The following is an 18,806-nucleotide window of genomic DNA, read 5'->3' on the forward strand; positions in this document are numbered from 1 at the left end:
TCTGTGTCCAGGAACCTGCAGTCCCTGGGCCGGCAGCTGAGCCAGCGGCGGGCGGCGGAGGAGAGCGTGGCCCTGAGCGGACGCCACTGGCTCATCCTCTGCATGCTCCTGGTCTTCCAGCTGCTCATCAACTACGTCTACACCTGAGCCGCCTGCTCTCACGCTCGCTCGCTCGCTCGCTCACTCCCTCTCTCTCACCGCCACCCTCTGGAGGTCAGGGATCAGGGGTCACAGGTCACGCAGCCCTTCCCCGGTGCCTAGCAACAAACACAGCCAAACCCCCAACCTCCAACCCCACCCTGACCCCCCATCCTCCAGTCTGCAGATGGTTCCAAGCTGTTCCAGAACGGCTGCCTCGCCCTCACTGCCACCACGTTCGTCCACTCAAGGTCATCCACAGAACCCAACCCACCGTCGCCCCTTTCAGTGAAGCTCATCACTGTGGCAACGAGCACTTCAGAGGAAAGGACTCTGTGTCAAAGCTAAAGAATGAGCTCCAAGAGCTGAAAGACCTCGACGTCTGATAATCATTTTTATCCAAGCACACGGATGTGAGGGGGGACTCTCATTTCCCTGTGCGCGTGTATTAAATTGTACGTTTTTATTATTATTTTAATATTATTTTTTAAAACCCTGTTGTTCTGTGTGTAGATAGACGTGAGTCTCCCTCTGTCGTCCCCTTCTCCTGTATTTTGGCCTTATTGCTGAAACCAAATGGAAGAAGATGTACATTTGTGGAGATCAGCAAAAGAAGCAAACAAACAGCGGCATAAAAAAAAAAAAATCGTGCAATTCAGTGTCTTTCTGTACATGCACAGTACACTCACTAAACAAACGACAAATACCAAAATAGTGTTTGTTATTTCTAAATGAAAAAAAAAGAGTACATGTTTACATTGCTTGTTTGTTTTTGAATATAAAACACAAAGACGTTTGGTGACTGTGAGCAAGGAGGAGAGATGTTAGCGCGTCCTCTCATCTCTCCTCGTGGCTCCTGAGATGAAACGATGTTAATAAAGGAAAAGGTGAAGCATAGGGCCCAAAGTTGAGACCCCAACCCACATGTCTTACTCTTAACCTGCTGATGCACAAGACAACGCTCTGAGCCATGATGCTGAGCCGTGTCCCTGGGTGTTGTCGTTCAGACACGTTCCCATTGGTCTATGAGCCATCCAATCAGAACACACAAAAACAGTTCTGTGGTTGCTCAGCAACATGGCTCCATAAGTTGGCCCATGTGTCGTTGTCGTCACCTGTGGAGAGGTGTAAGACTGATTCTGCTTTGGATAATGCTGATTAAGAGGGGGGAGTCTCTGAAAGAAGTGTTGTACCTCCGCCACTAAGTGCCATCAAGCTTTAAAGGATGTTTTGGGGTTACGAAAAACAGTGGCTACTAATGAGTGATTGAATTCACCAGTATGTCAGGCCTGTTGTCCAAAAAGATAAAGCAAAATAGTCAACAGGTACACAAGTCTGTAAAGTAGAAAGATAATCAAATATGTATATATTTGTCCAAATGTCCACCTGGTATGTTTCACTTGACAAAAAAAAAATCAAGAATGTATTTATTGATTTTCCTAATCACACTGTGTTTAGAGGATTCATATGTATGTATGGTTCAATGCCACCACGCGCTTATAATGAGCAATATGTTTGAAGGAAGCTGTGAGGACAAAGTGAAACAGGTGGGGGTTGTTCGTCAAGCCTACCTGTCTGAAAGAGCACAGCCTAGAAGAGATGTTAAGACTGAATGATGCCGACTCAATTGTATTTTATGAATTTTCTTTGTTTTAATTCTCTTCCAATTTCTTTCTTTTTTTTTATCTCCAAGCTGTTCAAAAACACTTGTAACAACAAATAATGAGCGGAATGAATTCACTGTTTTGTGATATGTGTCACATCCCACAGCACTACAGTAAAATTTTACATTTTGATTCACATATTTTTCCTGTCGTCTCTTACTTTCTTTGATGCTTAGAGATGAAGTCTATTAGTAATGGTGGATGTTCCCTTCTCGCCACCAGAGTGCGCTAGTGGGTTAAAAACAAATGAACAGGCTGCAATGTCAGGCTCTGTATCCTGTCTCTGACAGCCATGATGGTTACCTGGCCCCTCAGGCACTGGTACAGTCATGTTGGTACTCATTAACATACAAATTCAAGTGTGTCCATCCGGATTTTACCAGTCTGTCAGCTTCCTGAGCCCGATATGAAGCTGTGTAGTTGTGTTTCTGGTTAGCTTGGTTTCACCCCGTTTGGCGTGTGAGTGTGCTGAGGGGGGCATGTTTTGGGAGTGAGAGGATTTTCTTTGGCAGCTGAGGCGGTGAGAGGGGGCTGTTGTTCAAGTGACAATCCCTCCGCCGGGGCGGTTAAAGCCGGGGTGAGCCTCTGCCGTGCTGGCAGCGCGTGGGCATGGCGGGACACGGCCCCCGGGGAGACGCCCGGCCGCCGTCAGGCATGACCGGGCAACTGGGTGGAGGGCCTGCCAAGGAATGCCTGAGGAATGAACGCAGGCAACTTTCCTTCCTCCATTGCTTTCTGTGTGTGTGTGTGTGTGTGTGTATTTGCATAAGATCTCGTGGTATTTGCATGGGATCTAAAGACACTGGTCTCTATGGGAACGTAACAGGTATTATGAGGAAATGTGAGTCACCACTCATCAGTTATCTTGAGAGAATCTAACAACCCAGACAACCCATTAGGGTGTTTCAACACTGTAAATAATGATGGAGCATTTATGGGTGTAAAAATAGAAAGAAATGTCTGCTGCTGTAACAGATATACTGGTTAATGAGAACTGAATGTGTTTTTTTCATCTGAGGTTTTCGACAATATCATGTTTCTCATCATTTTTGCTTGACCACAGATCTTACTTATATTTTACATATAACACCAACAGGAAATTAACTTTTCCTATGTTCACATCTCTTCCTTGATGTGAACATAGGAAAAGTTCTTCGCAGTGATTTCATCTTTTTTCTTTTGGCCACCTCAAACAAAGGTCTCCATTTTCCGGCTTCTCCTTTTACACAATCAGAGGAGCATTTCAAGAATTCCCTCTTGAATAGCTGATCTATAAGGCTGTCATCACCTCTATTGGTGGATGTGGAGTATTTGAGATGGCCCCTGCACCATGGTTCTTCTCCTCAGTGTCTGGGTAGAACTGGTTAAAACAAGACGTCTGATAACTGATGTCTCTATGCTCACTGGTCTCTGGGTAAAATTGCACTTCATATGTGAATGGAAAAGTCACGCTATGTGGCCCTTTTGTTGTCAAATTATACAGAGAGACAGGGTTCCATTGTTTGATATGACATTAGCTAATAATTAGTGGCTGTAGTTAACAATGCATTTTCTTCTCGAGCTAAACTGACACAGTATTTAAACATTATTCGACTGGCATAAACTGAAGTTGCTAGTGTCTCTTTGTAAGCAGGCCCAAGTGCATATCATTGTTTACCATGTCTTGTCTCTCACACTCGCAGTGGTATTTGAGAGCTACTGAGAGTCTTCAGAGGGTGATGACGTGATGGCAGAACTTTCCCAGGAGGAGCCTGTGGGAGATGGGGGCTGACTGACTCCTGGAAGACTGGGGCACAGCTTGGTGGCTCAGGGCCATGGCTCTCACTCACAGAGTGTGTGAGTGGGCGCACAGCCGCACACATTGGACCTTTGTGCTTGTGTGTTTCTGTGTGTGTGTGTGTGTGTGTGTGTGTGTGTGCCTGCGCCGGATGCACTCCGAAAACCACAGGACCAAATTAGGTCATGTGGTCACCAGCCATGTCCGCCAGAAGGCATTCCTGAGGCCCACTTGTGTGCTTGTCTGAAAGCCACTGCGGTTCTTATCTCTGCCTGGGCAGCAGCCATTCCTGTGGGGGGGCTGACCTCTGGGTTTGGGCTCCTCTGTTGGTTCCTCTAAGCCTGTCTGTGTGGCCTCTCATTTGTAGGTGGCTTAATGTGGCTTCCCTGTGGCAATAACATAAGCCTTCTCCCATTGTGGACACCAGAAAGATCTGAGGAAGGGCTGGATCCCTGGACATGACCACACACCCCATGTTTAACAAGGGTGACTTTGGTAGTCAGGAAATGGAGGATTCCCCTCTCTTTCGCAATGACATCCAGTCATTAATTGGCAGTGAAGTCTTGAGTGGATGTTTTGAGGTGACACCATCTAACCCCTCTTAACCTCAACACATGGCACATGGCCCTTCCTCTGGTTCCTGTCTGGCTGGGGGTCAGGGGTGTGGGATTTTGTGTGTGTGTGTGTGTGTGTGTGTGTGTGTGTGTGTGTGTGTGTGTGTGTGTGTGTGTGTGTGTGTGTGTGTGTGTGTGTGTGTGTGTGTGTGTGTGTGTGTGTGAGTGACCTCTCTGATTGGTCTGTGTAGTGGCCGAGCATCCTGTGTGTGAGTTGCCCACAAGATCTGATCTCACACACACAGTAGCCCTGGGACATTCCTGCAGACTCACAGCCTGAAGAGAGCCATTGTCTCTGCACCGTTTCCATCATACGTACACACAGACACACAGACACACAGACACACACACACACACACACATACATCAGACCTAAGGAACGTAATACTCTATTGGCTGCTGTCACCACATGGATACTGCAGGAAGTTTAGCAGAGTGAAAGCAGGACATTTTCTGAATGACTGTCATTCTTTCTCCTTCTTCTCCATGTGCAGACATCTAATTTTCAGTTCATTCTCTTAGATAGATAGATAGATAGATAGATAGATAGATAGATAGATACTTTATTGATCCCCAAAGGGAAATTCAAGAAATTCACTCTTGCATTCAGACAGACAGTCAGAGTAGACTTCTACTTGTGGTCTGAGGTTGACTACATTGTGATTTCAGCGGTAGAGTCACTTCCGTATTTCAGCATTTGGAATCACTATTTGGTCATGTCCTCCTTGGAAATAAGTAAGAAAGGATCTCAGTCATGAGAAAAAAATGATGAAATTCTTAGACAGCGATAATGAAAGTCAGAAGCCAGTGTGTTCACACATCACAGTATGAGAATACAAAAGAACACTGTCATGCAGGTACCATCAGGGCAGGTGACTAAGAGAGGTTTGCACCCATTGCACTCCCCTGACCCCTTGGGCGTGACCGGCGTCCAGCCGCCTTATCTCCTCTGGGGTATTTGCTTAGTAATCATGGGAAGAACTAGAACACATCCTGAGCATTGTCAGCGGTGGCGAAAGGAGACAAAGCAAGCGACTTGCCCAGGCACGTCCTGCTGACTGAAAGAGTCGAGTGTTAACTCAGGGCTGCACCGCCTTGGTTTTGGAACTGTCATTCTCCTTTTGTTTATGTCTGCTTTTGTGAAGTGTGCGTGTGTGTGTGTGTGTGTATTGGAGTGTCTGTGTATTGGTGTGGGGGAGCCATGAGTGAGAAAGACTATATTAAGGGTATAATTGAATGTCTGCCATTTGCGTGTGTGAATGAACAGGCTATAAATCATTGCTGATGAATGAGTGGGGAGTTGAGCCATTACTCCCAGACACAAATCTATTGTCCCACTGACTCCTTGATCACACCTGCATTTATGATGAACCCGAGCCTGGTCAAAAATATAGGAAACTGGAACTTTGTTGTCGAGACACAAAGAGAATAACTTTAATATCTGGTATTTAAATATAAGTATTCATGAGGACTTGTAATTTGGTGACCGTTAACCATAATAGTGCACTATGTAGTGAGTAAGTGGATGTTCTGAACAGACATTTCGCCTGCAGGTGCGAGTCAACTTTCATCACTCTGGCGCCTTTGATGGCTTCCCTGATTTCCGTGCTGATTTGAAAACCAGGTGGTTCGGCTCGCACCTGAAGCATCAAACACACTCTTTCAGTGGAGCTGGTCCCATCGCTGGATGAGTGAGCCCCCCCCCCCCCCCCCCCCGGCTCTGACCTGTCATCCCCAAAGCCCATCAAAGGCAAGAGGTAAGATCATAGTGAGTCAGTGAGCCCTAAGTCTTCCTTCAATAGGTGGTCACACAAGACTGATAGCCTTTTCACAACTCTTCATCTCATCTCGTCTCGTCTCGTCTCATCATCGCCTCGTTCAGCCCAGTCTGCCGTCTGAGGCCTCGCAGGTCGTCATGGCAATGTGGTTTTTGTTGCTGGGTTGGCGTGCCATGAGGTTTTCAAGTCTGGGGCTGGGACTGCTTCGGCCGGTACTTGCCTGGGCCTGTCTCTGGGACACACCGCCTCTGGGACACACCGCCTCTCTCTCTCTCTCTCTCTCTCTCTCTCTCTCTCTCTCTCTCTCTCTCTCTCTTTCTTCACTCCAGGGACTTTCACTCAGTCTCTCCGAGGACAGAAGATACCGGCATTGCCACATTTCTGACATCGCTGGCGTTCAGTCTCTGCTGACAAGAAGACCTGCCGTCCAGGATCCGTTCAGGATGTGTCTGTCTGTGTTCCAGCAGGGATGTGGGTCCCGAGGCCCACTAAGAGCACACGTGTTTGCACTTGGCCTTGGCTTCCAGGTGCCCACAGCTTATACTAATGCCTGTAATTGAGACTGATGGCCAGGGTTTGGCACTCTGCAGACTGAACTCGAGCCTATTCATTTGCACAGTGTGCTCATGGGAGTGTGGGAGGTCTCATCCATTTTACACTGATTGCTGCCAAATGTTTGATGCGGTCTGTTCAGGGTACTTCCCCCTCTCTCTCCTGATTCACATACTGTACCGTCTATACCGCCTATACTGTGAGTAGGGTCTTATTAGACGGAAATGGGTTTGTTCTAATAAAATAACACCTGACAAAATAAAAGCTGTCTCTGTTCAAGATGTTCACAACACTTGATTGAGTGTCCTTTCTTAAGTTGATTTGCATAACAAGGTGAAGAAAAACACACACAGACCTGCATTTACTGTATTTTACCCATATTTTCATACAGGCACTTCAAATATGCAAATGAGTTAGATGGAAAACATAGTCTTGCTCTCTTTCGTTCTCACTGGCATTCTCACATACACTAACACGGTCTCTCCGTGTTTGGCTTCATCAATCCATCCCCCGTATCAATAGTTTTATTTTTCTGTAGTTCTCTACATTGCTGTTCCTCTTTCCATTCTGCTCCTCTCCTCTCCTCTCCTCTCCATTCTCCATCTTTGTCCCCTTCCTCTGTCTCTCTTGGCATTTGCTGTCAAAGCAGCTGTTGTGAGCTTGATAAACAGTATTGCGGTGGTACTGGTATGGAGCCACAGCTGATATGTCTTGAGTGTGTGTGTGAATGTCTGTGTGTGTGTGTGTGTGTGTGTGTGTGTGTGTGAGAGAGAGAGAGAGTGTGAATGCCTGTGTGTGTGTGTGTGTGTGTGTGTGTGTGTGTGTGTGTGTGTGTGTAGTTTCTGTGGATGTTTTGGCGGCTTTTGTGTGTGTGTGTGTGTGTGCGCGCATGCACACGCATTGTTATATGTTTGTATTAGGCGAGAAGCATTAAAGCTGAGGGGCGTGTGTGTGCTTGTGCCCGTGGTCACACTGTATGCTCACAATTTCCTTGGCAAACATGAGATAATCAGAAAATGTTGTCTGAAACTGGGAGAAAGAATTCCCCCGGCAGGAACCCAGAGTGAACAAGCATCCTCCCCCATGTTCCTTTGCGGTGGGGACTTCCAACCGGATGAGGTCACAGGTGTCTTGCCAGTCACAGGTGTCGTGTCAGTCACAGGTGTCATGTCAGTCTTGCCTCCCCCTGTAGAGTAAGGTTTCACTTTTGTTCCATAATGTATGCGTTCATGTCATTATTAATTTATTTTTTTCAGAAGAAGGAAACATGAAAAAGATGGCGAGAAAAAGACCCGGGAAGTTTGTGTCTCAGATAACAGGATGTCATATCTACATTACTGATGACTCAGTTTGTGTTTGGAAATAGCACTTCACAAGGCCATGAAATGTAGTCAAGTCAGATGAACTCAAGTGGAGATGCTTAACATGCCAGAATTAGCTGTTGAATTGCAATGTAATACAGGAAACTTAATGAACGGATACATGTCAGTTTTTTTTTTTTTGAAGAAGAAGAAGAATCTTCCAGAACATGTACAGTAATAAAGACAACACATTCTTTATACGTACTGTATTAGTTTATGCATTCTCTAATGCCTGGTGCTTGGATTTTTACTGTTCTGTGATATGGCCGACGTAAATTCCTTTCTATGATTTACAGACAGGAATTTATATGTGTTAGGAAGAGTGATGACCTTGCCTTTAAAACATTCTGTCGACCATGCAGAAAACCCCCTCCTCCTCCCTAACAAGCAGGGTCTCCATGGCTCGGAGGATCTGGAGGCATGACGCATAGCCATCACAGAGCCGCCATTGTTCCTCCACAAATCCCTCTCTTAAGCTGACCGGACATATTATGGTCAGATCCACAGTATATTATTACATGGGAGCCAGTCCTTCTGACCGTAAAGGCACAAGAGCCCTTCACAACTGTTAGACAGTGGGGTTACAGTAAAAGGCTCTTTTCATAGTGTGAAGTTTTAACAGGCTGCAGGGTGAATGCCACTCATGTTAGATCCTTAAACTTAAACAAGCTGTACACTGAAAATCTATATATCAGTGCTCCTTAAATAAATGCTAAATACCCTAATATGTCAAAAAGCACATGCCTGCATGATCAGTTACATGAGCAAAGTCTCTCCAACATATAGGAACATACTGTATGCATGGATGAATTTCCCAGGCCCGCATGCATACATATGCCTGTTGAGACATACACACGTATGCACGGCAGGCAACATACGTGCCCTACATGTAAACACACACATGTAAATAAACACGCACACACCGCAGATCAAAGGAGGCGGACGCGCTCATGGGCTGCGGAGCACGCTCACAAAGGAAGTGCATGACACAGGGGTCTTGGCCCTGCCACAGCCGGCCCCTTTCGGCTCCTGGGTATGCCGGGATTCCTCAGGGGCCACGGGGCGGCGGGCGGCCTTTGAAGGGGGCTCCAGTGACTCGTGCCCCTGCTCCCTTTCTACTGCCCCCACCACCACCACCACCCCTCTCCAAAATACCCCACCCCCAAGCCCTCTTCCTTCAGTGCCCTCCTGTCCGATATGCAACGACCCGCAAACTGCCAATAAAGAGCACCGAGGTAGTGTTACAAGCGCTGCACTGGGAAACGTTTGGGTGTAGCTGGATTCGTTTACAGTGGGATAGTGGCTTGCTTGTCTCCCTGTATTTATGTGTATGTGTGTGAGTGTGTGTGTGTGTGTGTCTGTGTGTTTATGTATATGTGTGTCTACAGTATGTCTTTGCATGTGCTTTACTGTAATTGTGTGAGAAAGTGTGTGTGTGTGTGTGTGTGTGTGTGTGGGTGCGAGCGCGCGTGCGAGCGCGCGTGTGTGTGTGTTCATGCTCAAATTCTCATATGATTGTGCGAAGAAAGGTCTCCTTCCGCCCGGATTAACAAAAGACGGCCATTTCAGAGACAGACAGCCCAAGTGATGCAAAGTAATTCCTCCTCACGCACCTCTGTGGCTCAGATGTCAATCTGCTCTCTGACTTTTCCATTTCGCTCTCCTCAAATAGTGGACATTTTATTCACCCAAATGATCTGATCAGAGCAGCGATGTAAAAAAAACATGGCCTGTTAAAACAATAGACATTTACGTCTGCCCAGAGACCACCTTTATGCATGCATTGAGTTACTTTCCCATGCTACCCCAGGTGTCGGTTTACCTTTAAAATGGATTGTTACCAAAGGATCGACATTTTCCCACTGCCTCTCCTTTCACCGATCCTTTTCACAGAGATCTTTGAACTCCTTTTCGCGGTGCGGAACATCTCACTTCCACCCAGAGACTGAGCAGATGTTGGGGTGGGGGCCGCAGGGGCCGCGGGGGTGGAGGGGCGGTGAGGGCCCTCAGTGTGATGATGAATATCTTGATATCCTCCAGAGGTGTGTTGTGTGAGCGGGACTTCCTGTCTGTGTTTCCCATCTGTGTGCATGTAAAGGGGAACGTAAAGGGGCTGACCATTGTTTCAGACACACAATGGGCCCCAGCTGCAGCCTGGACTCTCAGACTCTGTGTCACAAAGGTGAACCGTCTGGTCTGAAACTAATCAAAGCAGACTAACATATCTTCCAGACATGCTGCACCTGCAAAACATGTTTTAATTATTCTGTTAAATACTGAAAGGCTAACTGAAGTTCATATCATTTTACATAAATGTCAATATATCTAGCCCAGATTTGAATTTCCCAAAGTGGCTCAAGGACTCTCTTCTGCACTTTGTACATCTCTGGTCAGTCACTGATGTCCTCCTCTGATCTGACCTGTTTGTGTTTGACAAACTGACATTTCCTGCCGACGCCAAGAGGACAGATCCTGGCTTCACCCCAATCCACAGGATTGATTAGGGGATTTCCGCGCACTCATGCCCGGAGATGAGCCAGCGAGAGAAACAGCGCTGATTTAAACTCCGTATGGCCCCCCGGTCATTTACAGGGACACGGATACAAATCCCTGCATACTGTCGAGCAGCTCAGAGCCGAGCTGGTGCAACGATTTGAGACCTCGGCTACTCTGAAGTCCGAGGAGGGGACTTTCCAGCCTGCCCATGTCATACGTACAGTATATAATGCTTCAATCAGACCAGAAGCATGTGGAATCCATTAACATTTTTCATTTAAACGGCAATAGATGATTGAAATTGCCTCAGTATAACTCTGTCATTGATTCTTAAAGCATAGTCCACACATGAAGGGATTCCTTTCATTTGTTAATTCATCGTTCAGTCGTTTAATTCTTTTCTCATTCACTCTTTGTGATTCGTCTAGCAATGTGCAGGGATGATGAACTTGGCTGACTTGGCCGTACTGAATTGACTTGGCAGATGGGACAGATTGTCCCACGTCCTGCTTTACTAACGCTATCGGGCTCAGAGTCCTCTTCTTCTTCTACCTCTCCCTCATGGGGTCCTGTCTTGTTCTTTGCTTTGAAAATAGCCAGGACTTCATCACCTCCATGTCAGACAGACAGTGCCTTTCGCTTGCCCTTTGACTTGCTCAATTCATGTGACCAAATCAATTCTGAGAATTATGAATCAATGTGTTAGTAATTCACATTGGCAGCAAGATGTCTGGAAGTGAAGCCAACTGCACTGTTGGTGTGTCTGGCAAGCGAAACTGGTAATTTCATTATTTATTTCAACATGCCATCATAAAATTGTGTTACACGTCTCAAATGCATTTATCACGGTGTGCTGAGAGGGGATATTGGAGTGTGAGAAAGAGGCCATTAAATCTTGTGAAATCCTCCGTCTCCTGCCGGACTCCCACTCTGTCTGTAATCCGGCCCACCCCTGCGGAGCGCCGGGAGACGGCGGGGGCAGCGGCGTCTCAAAGGCCCCCCAGCTGACATCTCCTTCAATCACCACACTCTCCTCAAGACATGGTTTACTGTCGCTCTGTCTCTCTCTCTCTCTCTCTCTCTCTCTTTCTCTGTCTCAGTCCCTCTCTCTCTCTCTCTCTCTCATTTGTCTGAGTGTCCTCCAGACAGCTGAGGAAAACGGATCCACCGTTTTCACTCCTCACGTTCAGATCTGCAAGTGTAGGCGCGTGCATCTCAGCTATGCCTTGGGAAGTGCCACATGCTCCAGATTCCTCTTCAAATGGATCTAAACTGGTGGTAATGGTATACAGGGCGCAGTACACAGTGCCTCTCTGGCATACAGACACACAAGTGAAATCCACACCGGGGGGCATCAATGCTTCCGATTGCAGACAGTCAAAGCATAACAGTGCGGCAGCGAGACACATGATTTGATGAGGAACAGATTGTGACTTGAGACATGTGGCCGTAAATATGCACACTAGTTGAGACTCAAGACAAGTGTGGGGACACATCAACCCTCTGCGGACAGGGTGTGGTGGTGGTAGTGGGTGGAGATGGGGGGTAGCATCGGTTCTTTTCAATGTTTCATCCAGTTTGGGTTTCCTTCCCACAGTGTTTATTGTGAATTTTGATTTAACTTCCCAAATTAGCCATGGCTTACACAGTACATTTTGCTAAATGTCTTCAGCTACAGTATGAGGTTAATACACAGGAGCAGTTAGTATGGTATTAATATGGCTTTGTTTCTGGCATAAAACACTGTCCTGTGGCTTATACTCAATGTGGCTAATACACAGGAAATTACTGTAAGACAAAGCTGAATTTTACAGAATATGGTTAAGTTCAATTTAATAGAGTCCACATCAGTCCAATATTTGGCGAGAGGGTGTTGTCAAGACACAGTCACAATGTAAAAGGTGTATGTTCAAACCTTTTAAGGTAGCATCTTGTGACATCACCTCAGCCTGGGAAAATGAATTTCTCAAAGTGCGTCAGAGGCCTTGACAGGCGTCTGTTCACCTATCCCCCAAGAAAAACTTCCTCAAACGCCACTGAAGCATGAGGTCACCTGGTTTACTCAGGTATTATACCTCTGTCGGCATGTCAGTCGCAAACGATGACTGGAATGTGCTCAGGTATGCATTCACCCTAACGCGTGGGCTAATTCCCATCATTAAAGCACATTCCGGTAAGTGAACGCCAGCAACGTCCTAAACCAGTCAGTTTACAAACAATCTGACAATGAGATAAATGATCCACCCCAACATCCAGTAATGCTCATTTTGGTGGTCCTAAACACAGCTGGTAGGAGCATTGCAATTAGAATGCCATATTGCAAGTGTATTATGGAGCATATCAAAGGGAGGTCTGCGTCGCAGATGTTGCCCGGAAGTGGGGCGTCTGTGAATATCCAACTTACAGATGCATGTGTGAGTCATGGCTTCTGTTAATGGGCATAGCCACCAGCCAGGAGAAAAGGGGGTAGGCAAACTAACCACTGTGTAATAAGAATAGGCTAACTACAAGCCACTGTGTAATAACTATACCCACATCATTTACAGAGTAATGAGGAGTCATTCTGATTGATGTTTTCACCAACATGGGCCAAAGATTACTCAAAGGGTCTAACATTTGAAAAATGATAGGCTACAACTTTGTTGTGCATTCTAGGTAATGTCAATGCTGTTTGGTTGTTTATATATATAAAAAAAAGAAATCCATCTTAATCAAAACAACCCAACTTGCTTGAAATTTAAAAAGTAATTCATGAAATGATTAAAATAGAGCTTGTCTCTTTTGGCAAATGCAATCTTTGTTCACTGTTTGGCTTCACCCACGCTTATCCCCACCCCACAACACCCACACCCTCACCGCATCTTAGTTGGATTATGTATATTACACCTGACTGGTTATTCAGCAAAGACTCTGACTTGCGGCCATTGTGCTGACTCAAGAACTGTGGTGGGAGATAAATTGCCGTTCCTGAAACAATGCAAAATGATGTTTCACAAGTGCTAGAGCCCACGCTCGCATGGCTTGTGGGTGATTGCATGCAGAGTCATTGCCACTGAGGGAATCAAAGGACCTCCACAAAGAGCCAAGGCCTTGACTTCGGGGAGGTGTCCATGGCCACAGATCCTGAAACGTGTGTTTCCTCCAGCCCACTGATAGAGAAAACTTGGACTGTTGGGGGGGAATAAATAATATGAATACATTTTCCGAATATTCAAACAATAGCCACTTTTAATGGCTCTATCAGAATAAAACATGTTCATAAAACACCTCCATTTTTCATATTTCAAATCATTTGTTTCATTCGGAAAACAAGAAAAGGGTCCATGTAAACGTGGCTAATGTTTTTTCTTCACCTCTGAAGACCACGAAGAGATCCGTCCTGCCAGCTTGGTAAACTTGGCTCATTTCAGGGACTTTCCACTCAAGAGTTCATCAATCTATTACAGACTATAGCAGTCCAGAGTAAAGTTCTCAACTCAGGAATTGAGTTGAAAATAATTTCCAACATGGGTCAGAGAGCAGTCTTATTTTAGGTGTGTGTGTGTGTGTATGTGTGTGTGTGTGTGTGTGTGTGTGTGTGTGTGTGTGTGTGTGTGTGTGTGTGTGTGTGTGTGTGTGTGTGTGTGTGTGTGTGTGTGTGTGTGTGTCTCTCTGTGTGTGTGTGTGTGTGTGTGTGTTTTAGCCTGCCCTGTACATAACATACTGTACACCTATAGAGTGCATTGCAATATGCAACGAGGAATCGGGCCACTTTTAAGTGCAGCATGTACGGCATAACATCAGCACCATTGAGAAGATGCACTTAAAAGCCAAGATATCTGATTGCGGCCCTGAGATTTACAACCTCTTGTAGGCTCCTTGTGACCCTTAAGCTGTTAAGTCTCCCCTACTCGCACCTTAGTGTCCGTAGCGGCATACGCAAAGGGCATCCGGCGGGCGGCACAAGTGATTTTGAACAGGGGCAAATTAGCGGGAGCTGTATTTTTAGATGGATAGAAAAAAAAAACCTCTGCTAACTCCGGCTCAGATCCGGCAGCTCTTTGATCCACATTGTATTCTGATCCGGCTTCAAAGGCTCTGGGCTCTGGTCTGGGGCCCCGCTCGTCTGTGGAGCCACACAGAGCTGTGCCAAGACTTGGACCCTCCGTCCGAGCGCACACACACACACACACACACGTCTGCAGAGATGCAGTAATAAGACAAAGCCTTGTTCGCATTATGTTGGGAGCTGCAGCTCATAAAGTGTAAGCTGCAAAAAATACTGTCGAGTGTGTTTATACTCAATGAAGTGGCCCTGAGCTTTGCAGATTGTTTAGCCGGATTCATGCGGCTGCGGAACATTTTAAAGGCGTTGGTAGAATCCTAAAACTTTGTATTACTCCTGATGTGACGTTTTTAAAATGTGGCTAATCAAGATACAGGTTTACAGTAAAGCCATAGGCCTATCAAAATGTCCATAAAGTGAGAGGATGATTGAGGTAAAGGAGAAATAAAATGAGGGCCAATTACAGTCTCTCTCTCTCTCTCTCTCTCTCTCTAATGGGGGATCAGAGCCTTTATTCTGAACTGTAGCCTATACTATGGATCATAAATGTCAACTATCTGGGATCTTCAGTTGGCATTCAGCAGTGAGTTCTCCAGACCGATTCAGTTCCTTCAGGCAGCAAAATCGTTTGGTCTGATTTCTGTGACCTTTAGATAGTTAGGCTTTCTATTTTAAAAGAAACCACTGTCTTGACCATCATGCTAATCTATACAAATGTAATTGCAGGCCTATAGTGATGCAATATGATACTGCAAATCACTGCCCTTAATGCATCATTTTGGATGAAGTTACAATACAATTAGAGAGGAACATGTGACAAGACCTATCAAGGATTGTATGCAAACTGACCACATGTGATTCATTTTAAATTCACAAATATTTATTTAAATAAATACAAACAATAGCACATGAAAATAATTTAGGCAATGTATGATACACTTTTTAAACCAAGGAATTGACACATAAATTAGGCTTTTACACGTGGGGTTCTTTGACGCATGGAAAGTGATCCTTGATTTAAAAAAAAAAAAAAAAAAAAGCATTTGAAATACTCAGAAAAGTCCAAAGATTCAGTCTTGACGGTTGCTTGTGACTACCGAAATAGGTTTTCTTTCTTGTCTCCTGTTCAGGACCTCCGGGACATTCGTGGTGTGCGCCCATTGAGAAGTGGCCGACTTCAGACTGGGTGATCGAGCCTCCGATTGGTCCAGTTTTGCGTCATGATCCAGTTCTGTCTTCAAACTATGGGATAAATAAACACATTCATGAGTTTTCTTTCTTTTTTGTATCTAACTTAAACTGTAAACTCTCACAGAAATAATTTAATTAACGTTTATTTAGCCTAATATAACATTATTCAGAACATACATTTTTGCTTACACTTAACTCACCATGTATAAATGAAGCGAAGTCAGTCGGAAGTTTTTCATGGTGCTCGGCCAATTCGCCTCTCTTGCGGTGATGGGGTCGTGTTCTCTGGTTCCTGTCGTGTTTTAAAGTCCTGAATGGCTTTTCTGTTCTGGAAGTCAATCAATGCCATTGTAATTTCGGCATTCCAACAGGTATCCTCGAAGTCGCACCTGAAGTCGATCTCCTTATTATCACTGGTAACAATGGTGAAGTAGACAAATTTCCCCGTTCTCTCCACACAGTCCAGTTTCCTGACGGACTGGAGCATGATCTCCTTGCCCTTGGTCTTCTTCTGTCTGTCGGCGTAAATGGTGAGGCTGTCTGTGGTCAAAACGCAGGTCTTCCGCTTCCAAAATTGAAGCAGGTTGTCGCTCCTCTTCTCCAATTCTCCCTCCTTCAGGACCTTGGAGGTCTCCGACGCAGACATTTTCATTGTTTTGGCGGTGTGTACGGCGTTCGTCTCTCTACTCTGGCAATGAATGATGGGGTTGAAAGTCCCAAGTATTCCTAGTAACTTCTTCCGAAGTCCCCGGCAAAGGAGCCTCTTCTGTACCGCGTGATAATCCAGGTCGGCGTTATGAATGAACACCAGCGGCAGCTCCAGCTTTATACTAGGCAAGCTCTTGGCCAGCCCTCCTGACGTCACACTAGAGTTTGAACTGGGCTACATCAACAGTTGCTTGAGTAACTCGTGAGTGAAGTGTGTAGGCGGTGGGCATGAAAGGAGGGAAAGAGTCATATTGCGTCTTTGCCCAAAACGCAAATAATAGCGCATATAATCGTTCATATGTCAACACATGTGAGATCCACAGAATGGAGACGACAGAGATAGTTATTATCATAGTTTTGAGATAAGCTTTGATCATTTCATTTCCTCATGTAAGAACTTGGCAGAGGTTTTTCCATTAAGCATTGTCAGTCATTTGCGCCATTATGATTATTATCCTTGGGGTTTTTAAGGATTGCCAACTTTTCATCTCTTTGTTACATACATGAAGAGTGGATTGCTTATTGTATTCAGCTGAAGTTCAGGAGCTGAACTGAACTAACCTATTTTGGGAAAGGGTGTGTCTGTTATATCACTGCTCCATATCATGTGAAACTCATCACTAAGGTTACCTGTCAATGAAATTCTCTGGCAGCAGCACATGCCTTTGGTGAGATAGGGGAATACTGAGTTTACTATCAGACAGTGCATGTCAGCTTGTCTAGTTGTCAACCATTTATTCAGATAAATTATTGTAATGCCAAATGAGAAAATCACAAGTTTATCTCACACACACACACACACACACACACACACACACACACACACACACACACTGAAATACAAATTGTCTAAGCAGTGAGCAAGTAAGAAACACTTCTGTAACAACCCGCACAATCGTACATTGTGTAGACTATGCTCATGCTGTTGTGTGTGATGTCTAGGCCTGTGTTGACTTGATGGGAGCATGCTGAACCTACAGTGTTTTGAGTGCCTAGAGACGCAAGCTGACACAGTCCCCTCCCTTTCTCCTCTGTGTTCCAATTACCTGGCAGAATTGAGTGACTCTGTGTGTGTGTGTGTGTGTGTGTGTGTGTGTGTGTGTGTGAGAGAGAGAGAGAGAGAGAGAGAGAGAGAGAGTGTGTGTGTTTCTGTTTGAGTGTTTGTGTATTTGTGTGTGTCTGTGTGTCTGTATGTGTTTGTGTGTACGTGTGTGTGTGTGTGTGTGTGTGTGTGTGTGTATTTGTGATTTGTGTGTAAGTAAGTGTGAGTGTGAGTGTGTGTGTGTGTGTGTGTGTGTAAGTAAGTGTGTGTGTGTGTGTGTGTGTGTGTATTTGTGTGTAAGTGTGTGTGTGTGTGTGTGTGTGTGTGTGTGTGTGTGTGTGTGTGTGCGTGTGCGTGTGTGTATTTGTGTGTGTGTGTGTGTGTGTGTGTGTCTGTGTGTGTATGTGCGTGACACCATAAAAAACAAGGGTTATTAGGCATCAGGGTGCGGTTTAGAGTGGAGGAGGCAGCGATGCTGCTGAGAGTTCCTTGAACCTCTGAACCCGGTGGGGATGAATACTGCCTGGCTCTGTGTTTGTTCAGTCCTTTATTCTACACACGCACACTTACACACAACCATACACACACACACACACACACACACACACTCACACACAACCGCTGCACAGTCACCCTCTGCATTTACAATCCTCCACACCGGCAGTAATGAGGGCAGATCGAGTTCCGGAATCTTGCTGGCGTGGGCGTATTTGGAGAGCCTTGTAGTCATGTTCGCTGTGTGCTGGAGACAGTCACAATAAAAGCTCTTGGTGAGATGGGAAAAACAAGGAAAGACGATACATTGTTGACATGCTTAGCCGGATGTGTGACACACAAAGTGTGTGTGTAAGACAAGATGAACTTTAAGTGAGCTTGTTTAAGTAAAAAAAAAAAAAAAAGAAGCTTACACAGAACTACTAATACTTTAATTGCCGTAGGTAACTATAGGTTAAGACAAGACAGCTCACTTCCAAATAGGTTACATTATTTCCCTATAGCTATGGGATCCAAATCAGCTTCTGTTTTGTATATAGCATCCACTGTAGTGTATTCGGATCTATATGACATGATTCTCTAGTGATTCAGCACAATCCAGCAACACAAGAGGCCCTCTTGTCCCTCTGCTCTGGTAGAGTCTCACACACACAATGGGCTTTTAATATCCCTTCCATTTCATCCATTCTTTTGTGGCATATTGATCTTTAGAGTTGGAGCAACCTGTGTTCTTCAATGTCTTTCTGACACAAACAAATAGTGGAAGGAACTGGTCGGGGGCAACCAGCAGACAGTGGATACGAAATGGAGGCAGACACAGTTGTATCATTTTTTTGCAGCTGTTTCTCATGGGCCCTCTGCTTGGCCTTCTTTGCATGTCAACAGCCCGTTAAAGCCATGTCTTCTTCTCCGATTGTTACAGCTATATATAGGCTTTAAGGGCCC

The 18,806-nt window shown here is 45.4% G+C and overlaps 2 protein-coding genes across 4 annotated transcripts in view; one reads left to right on the forward strand and one right to left on the reverse strand.

The window, feature by feature from the left end:
* Window positions 1-1,940, forward strand: part of osbpl5 (oxysterol binding protein-like 5) — a 47,287-nt gene extending 45,347 nt beyond the window's left edge. For all 3 annotated transcript variants that reach the window (XM_062546868.1, XM_062546870.1, XM_062546869.1), the window contains exon 22: window positions 12-1,940. In XM_062546868.1, the coding sequence (XP_062402852.1) occupies window positions 12-147 (136 nt within the window). In that variant the 3' untranslated portion in view covers window positions 148-1,940. The remainder of the gene's footprint in view (window positions 1-11) is intronic.
* A 13,343-nt stretch (window positions 1,941-15,283) lies between these two features.
* Window positions 15,284-16,404, reverse strand: LOC134094711 (pleckstrin homology-like domain family A member 2). Its single transcript, XM_062548337.1, has 2 exons — window positions 15,817-16,404; window positions 15,284-15,667 (listed from the first exon to the last, which is right to left on the reverse strand). Exon 1 carries the CDS (start codon window positions 16,266-16,268, stop codon window positions 15,852-15,854), a length of 417 nt encoding a protein of 138 aa, XP_062404321.1. The 5' UTR covers window positions 16,269-16,404; the 3' UTR covers window positions 15,284-15,667; window positions 15,817-15,851.
* Between the last annotated feature and the right edge of the window lie 2,402 nt (window positions 16,405-18,806).

Source organism: Sardina pilchardus, chromosome 10, assembly GCF_963854185.1.
Source record: "Sardina pilchardus chromosome 10, fSarPil1.1, whole genome shotgun sequence".
NCBI classification, from domain to species: Eukaryota; Metazoa; Chordata; class Actinopteri; order Clupeiformes; family Clupeidae; genus Sardina; species Sardina pilchardus.

Coding starts and splice junctions, on each gene's coding strand:
- LOC134094711 (XM_062548337.1), bottom strand. CDS start 16,268: ATGAAAATGTCTGCGTCGGAGACCTCCAAGGTCCTGAAGGAGGGAGAA.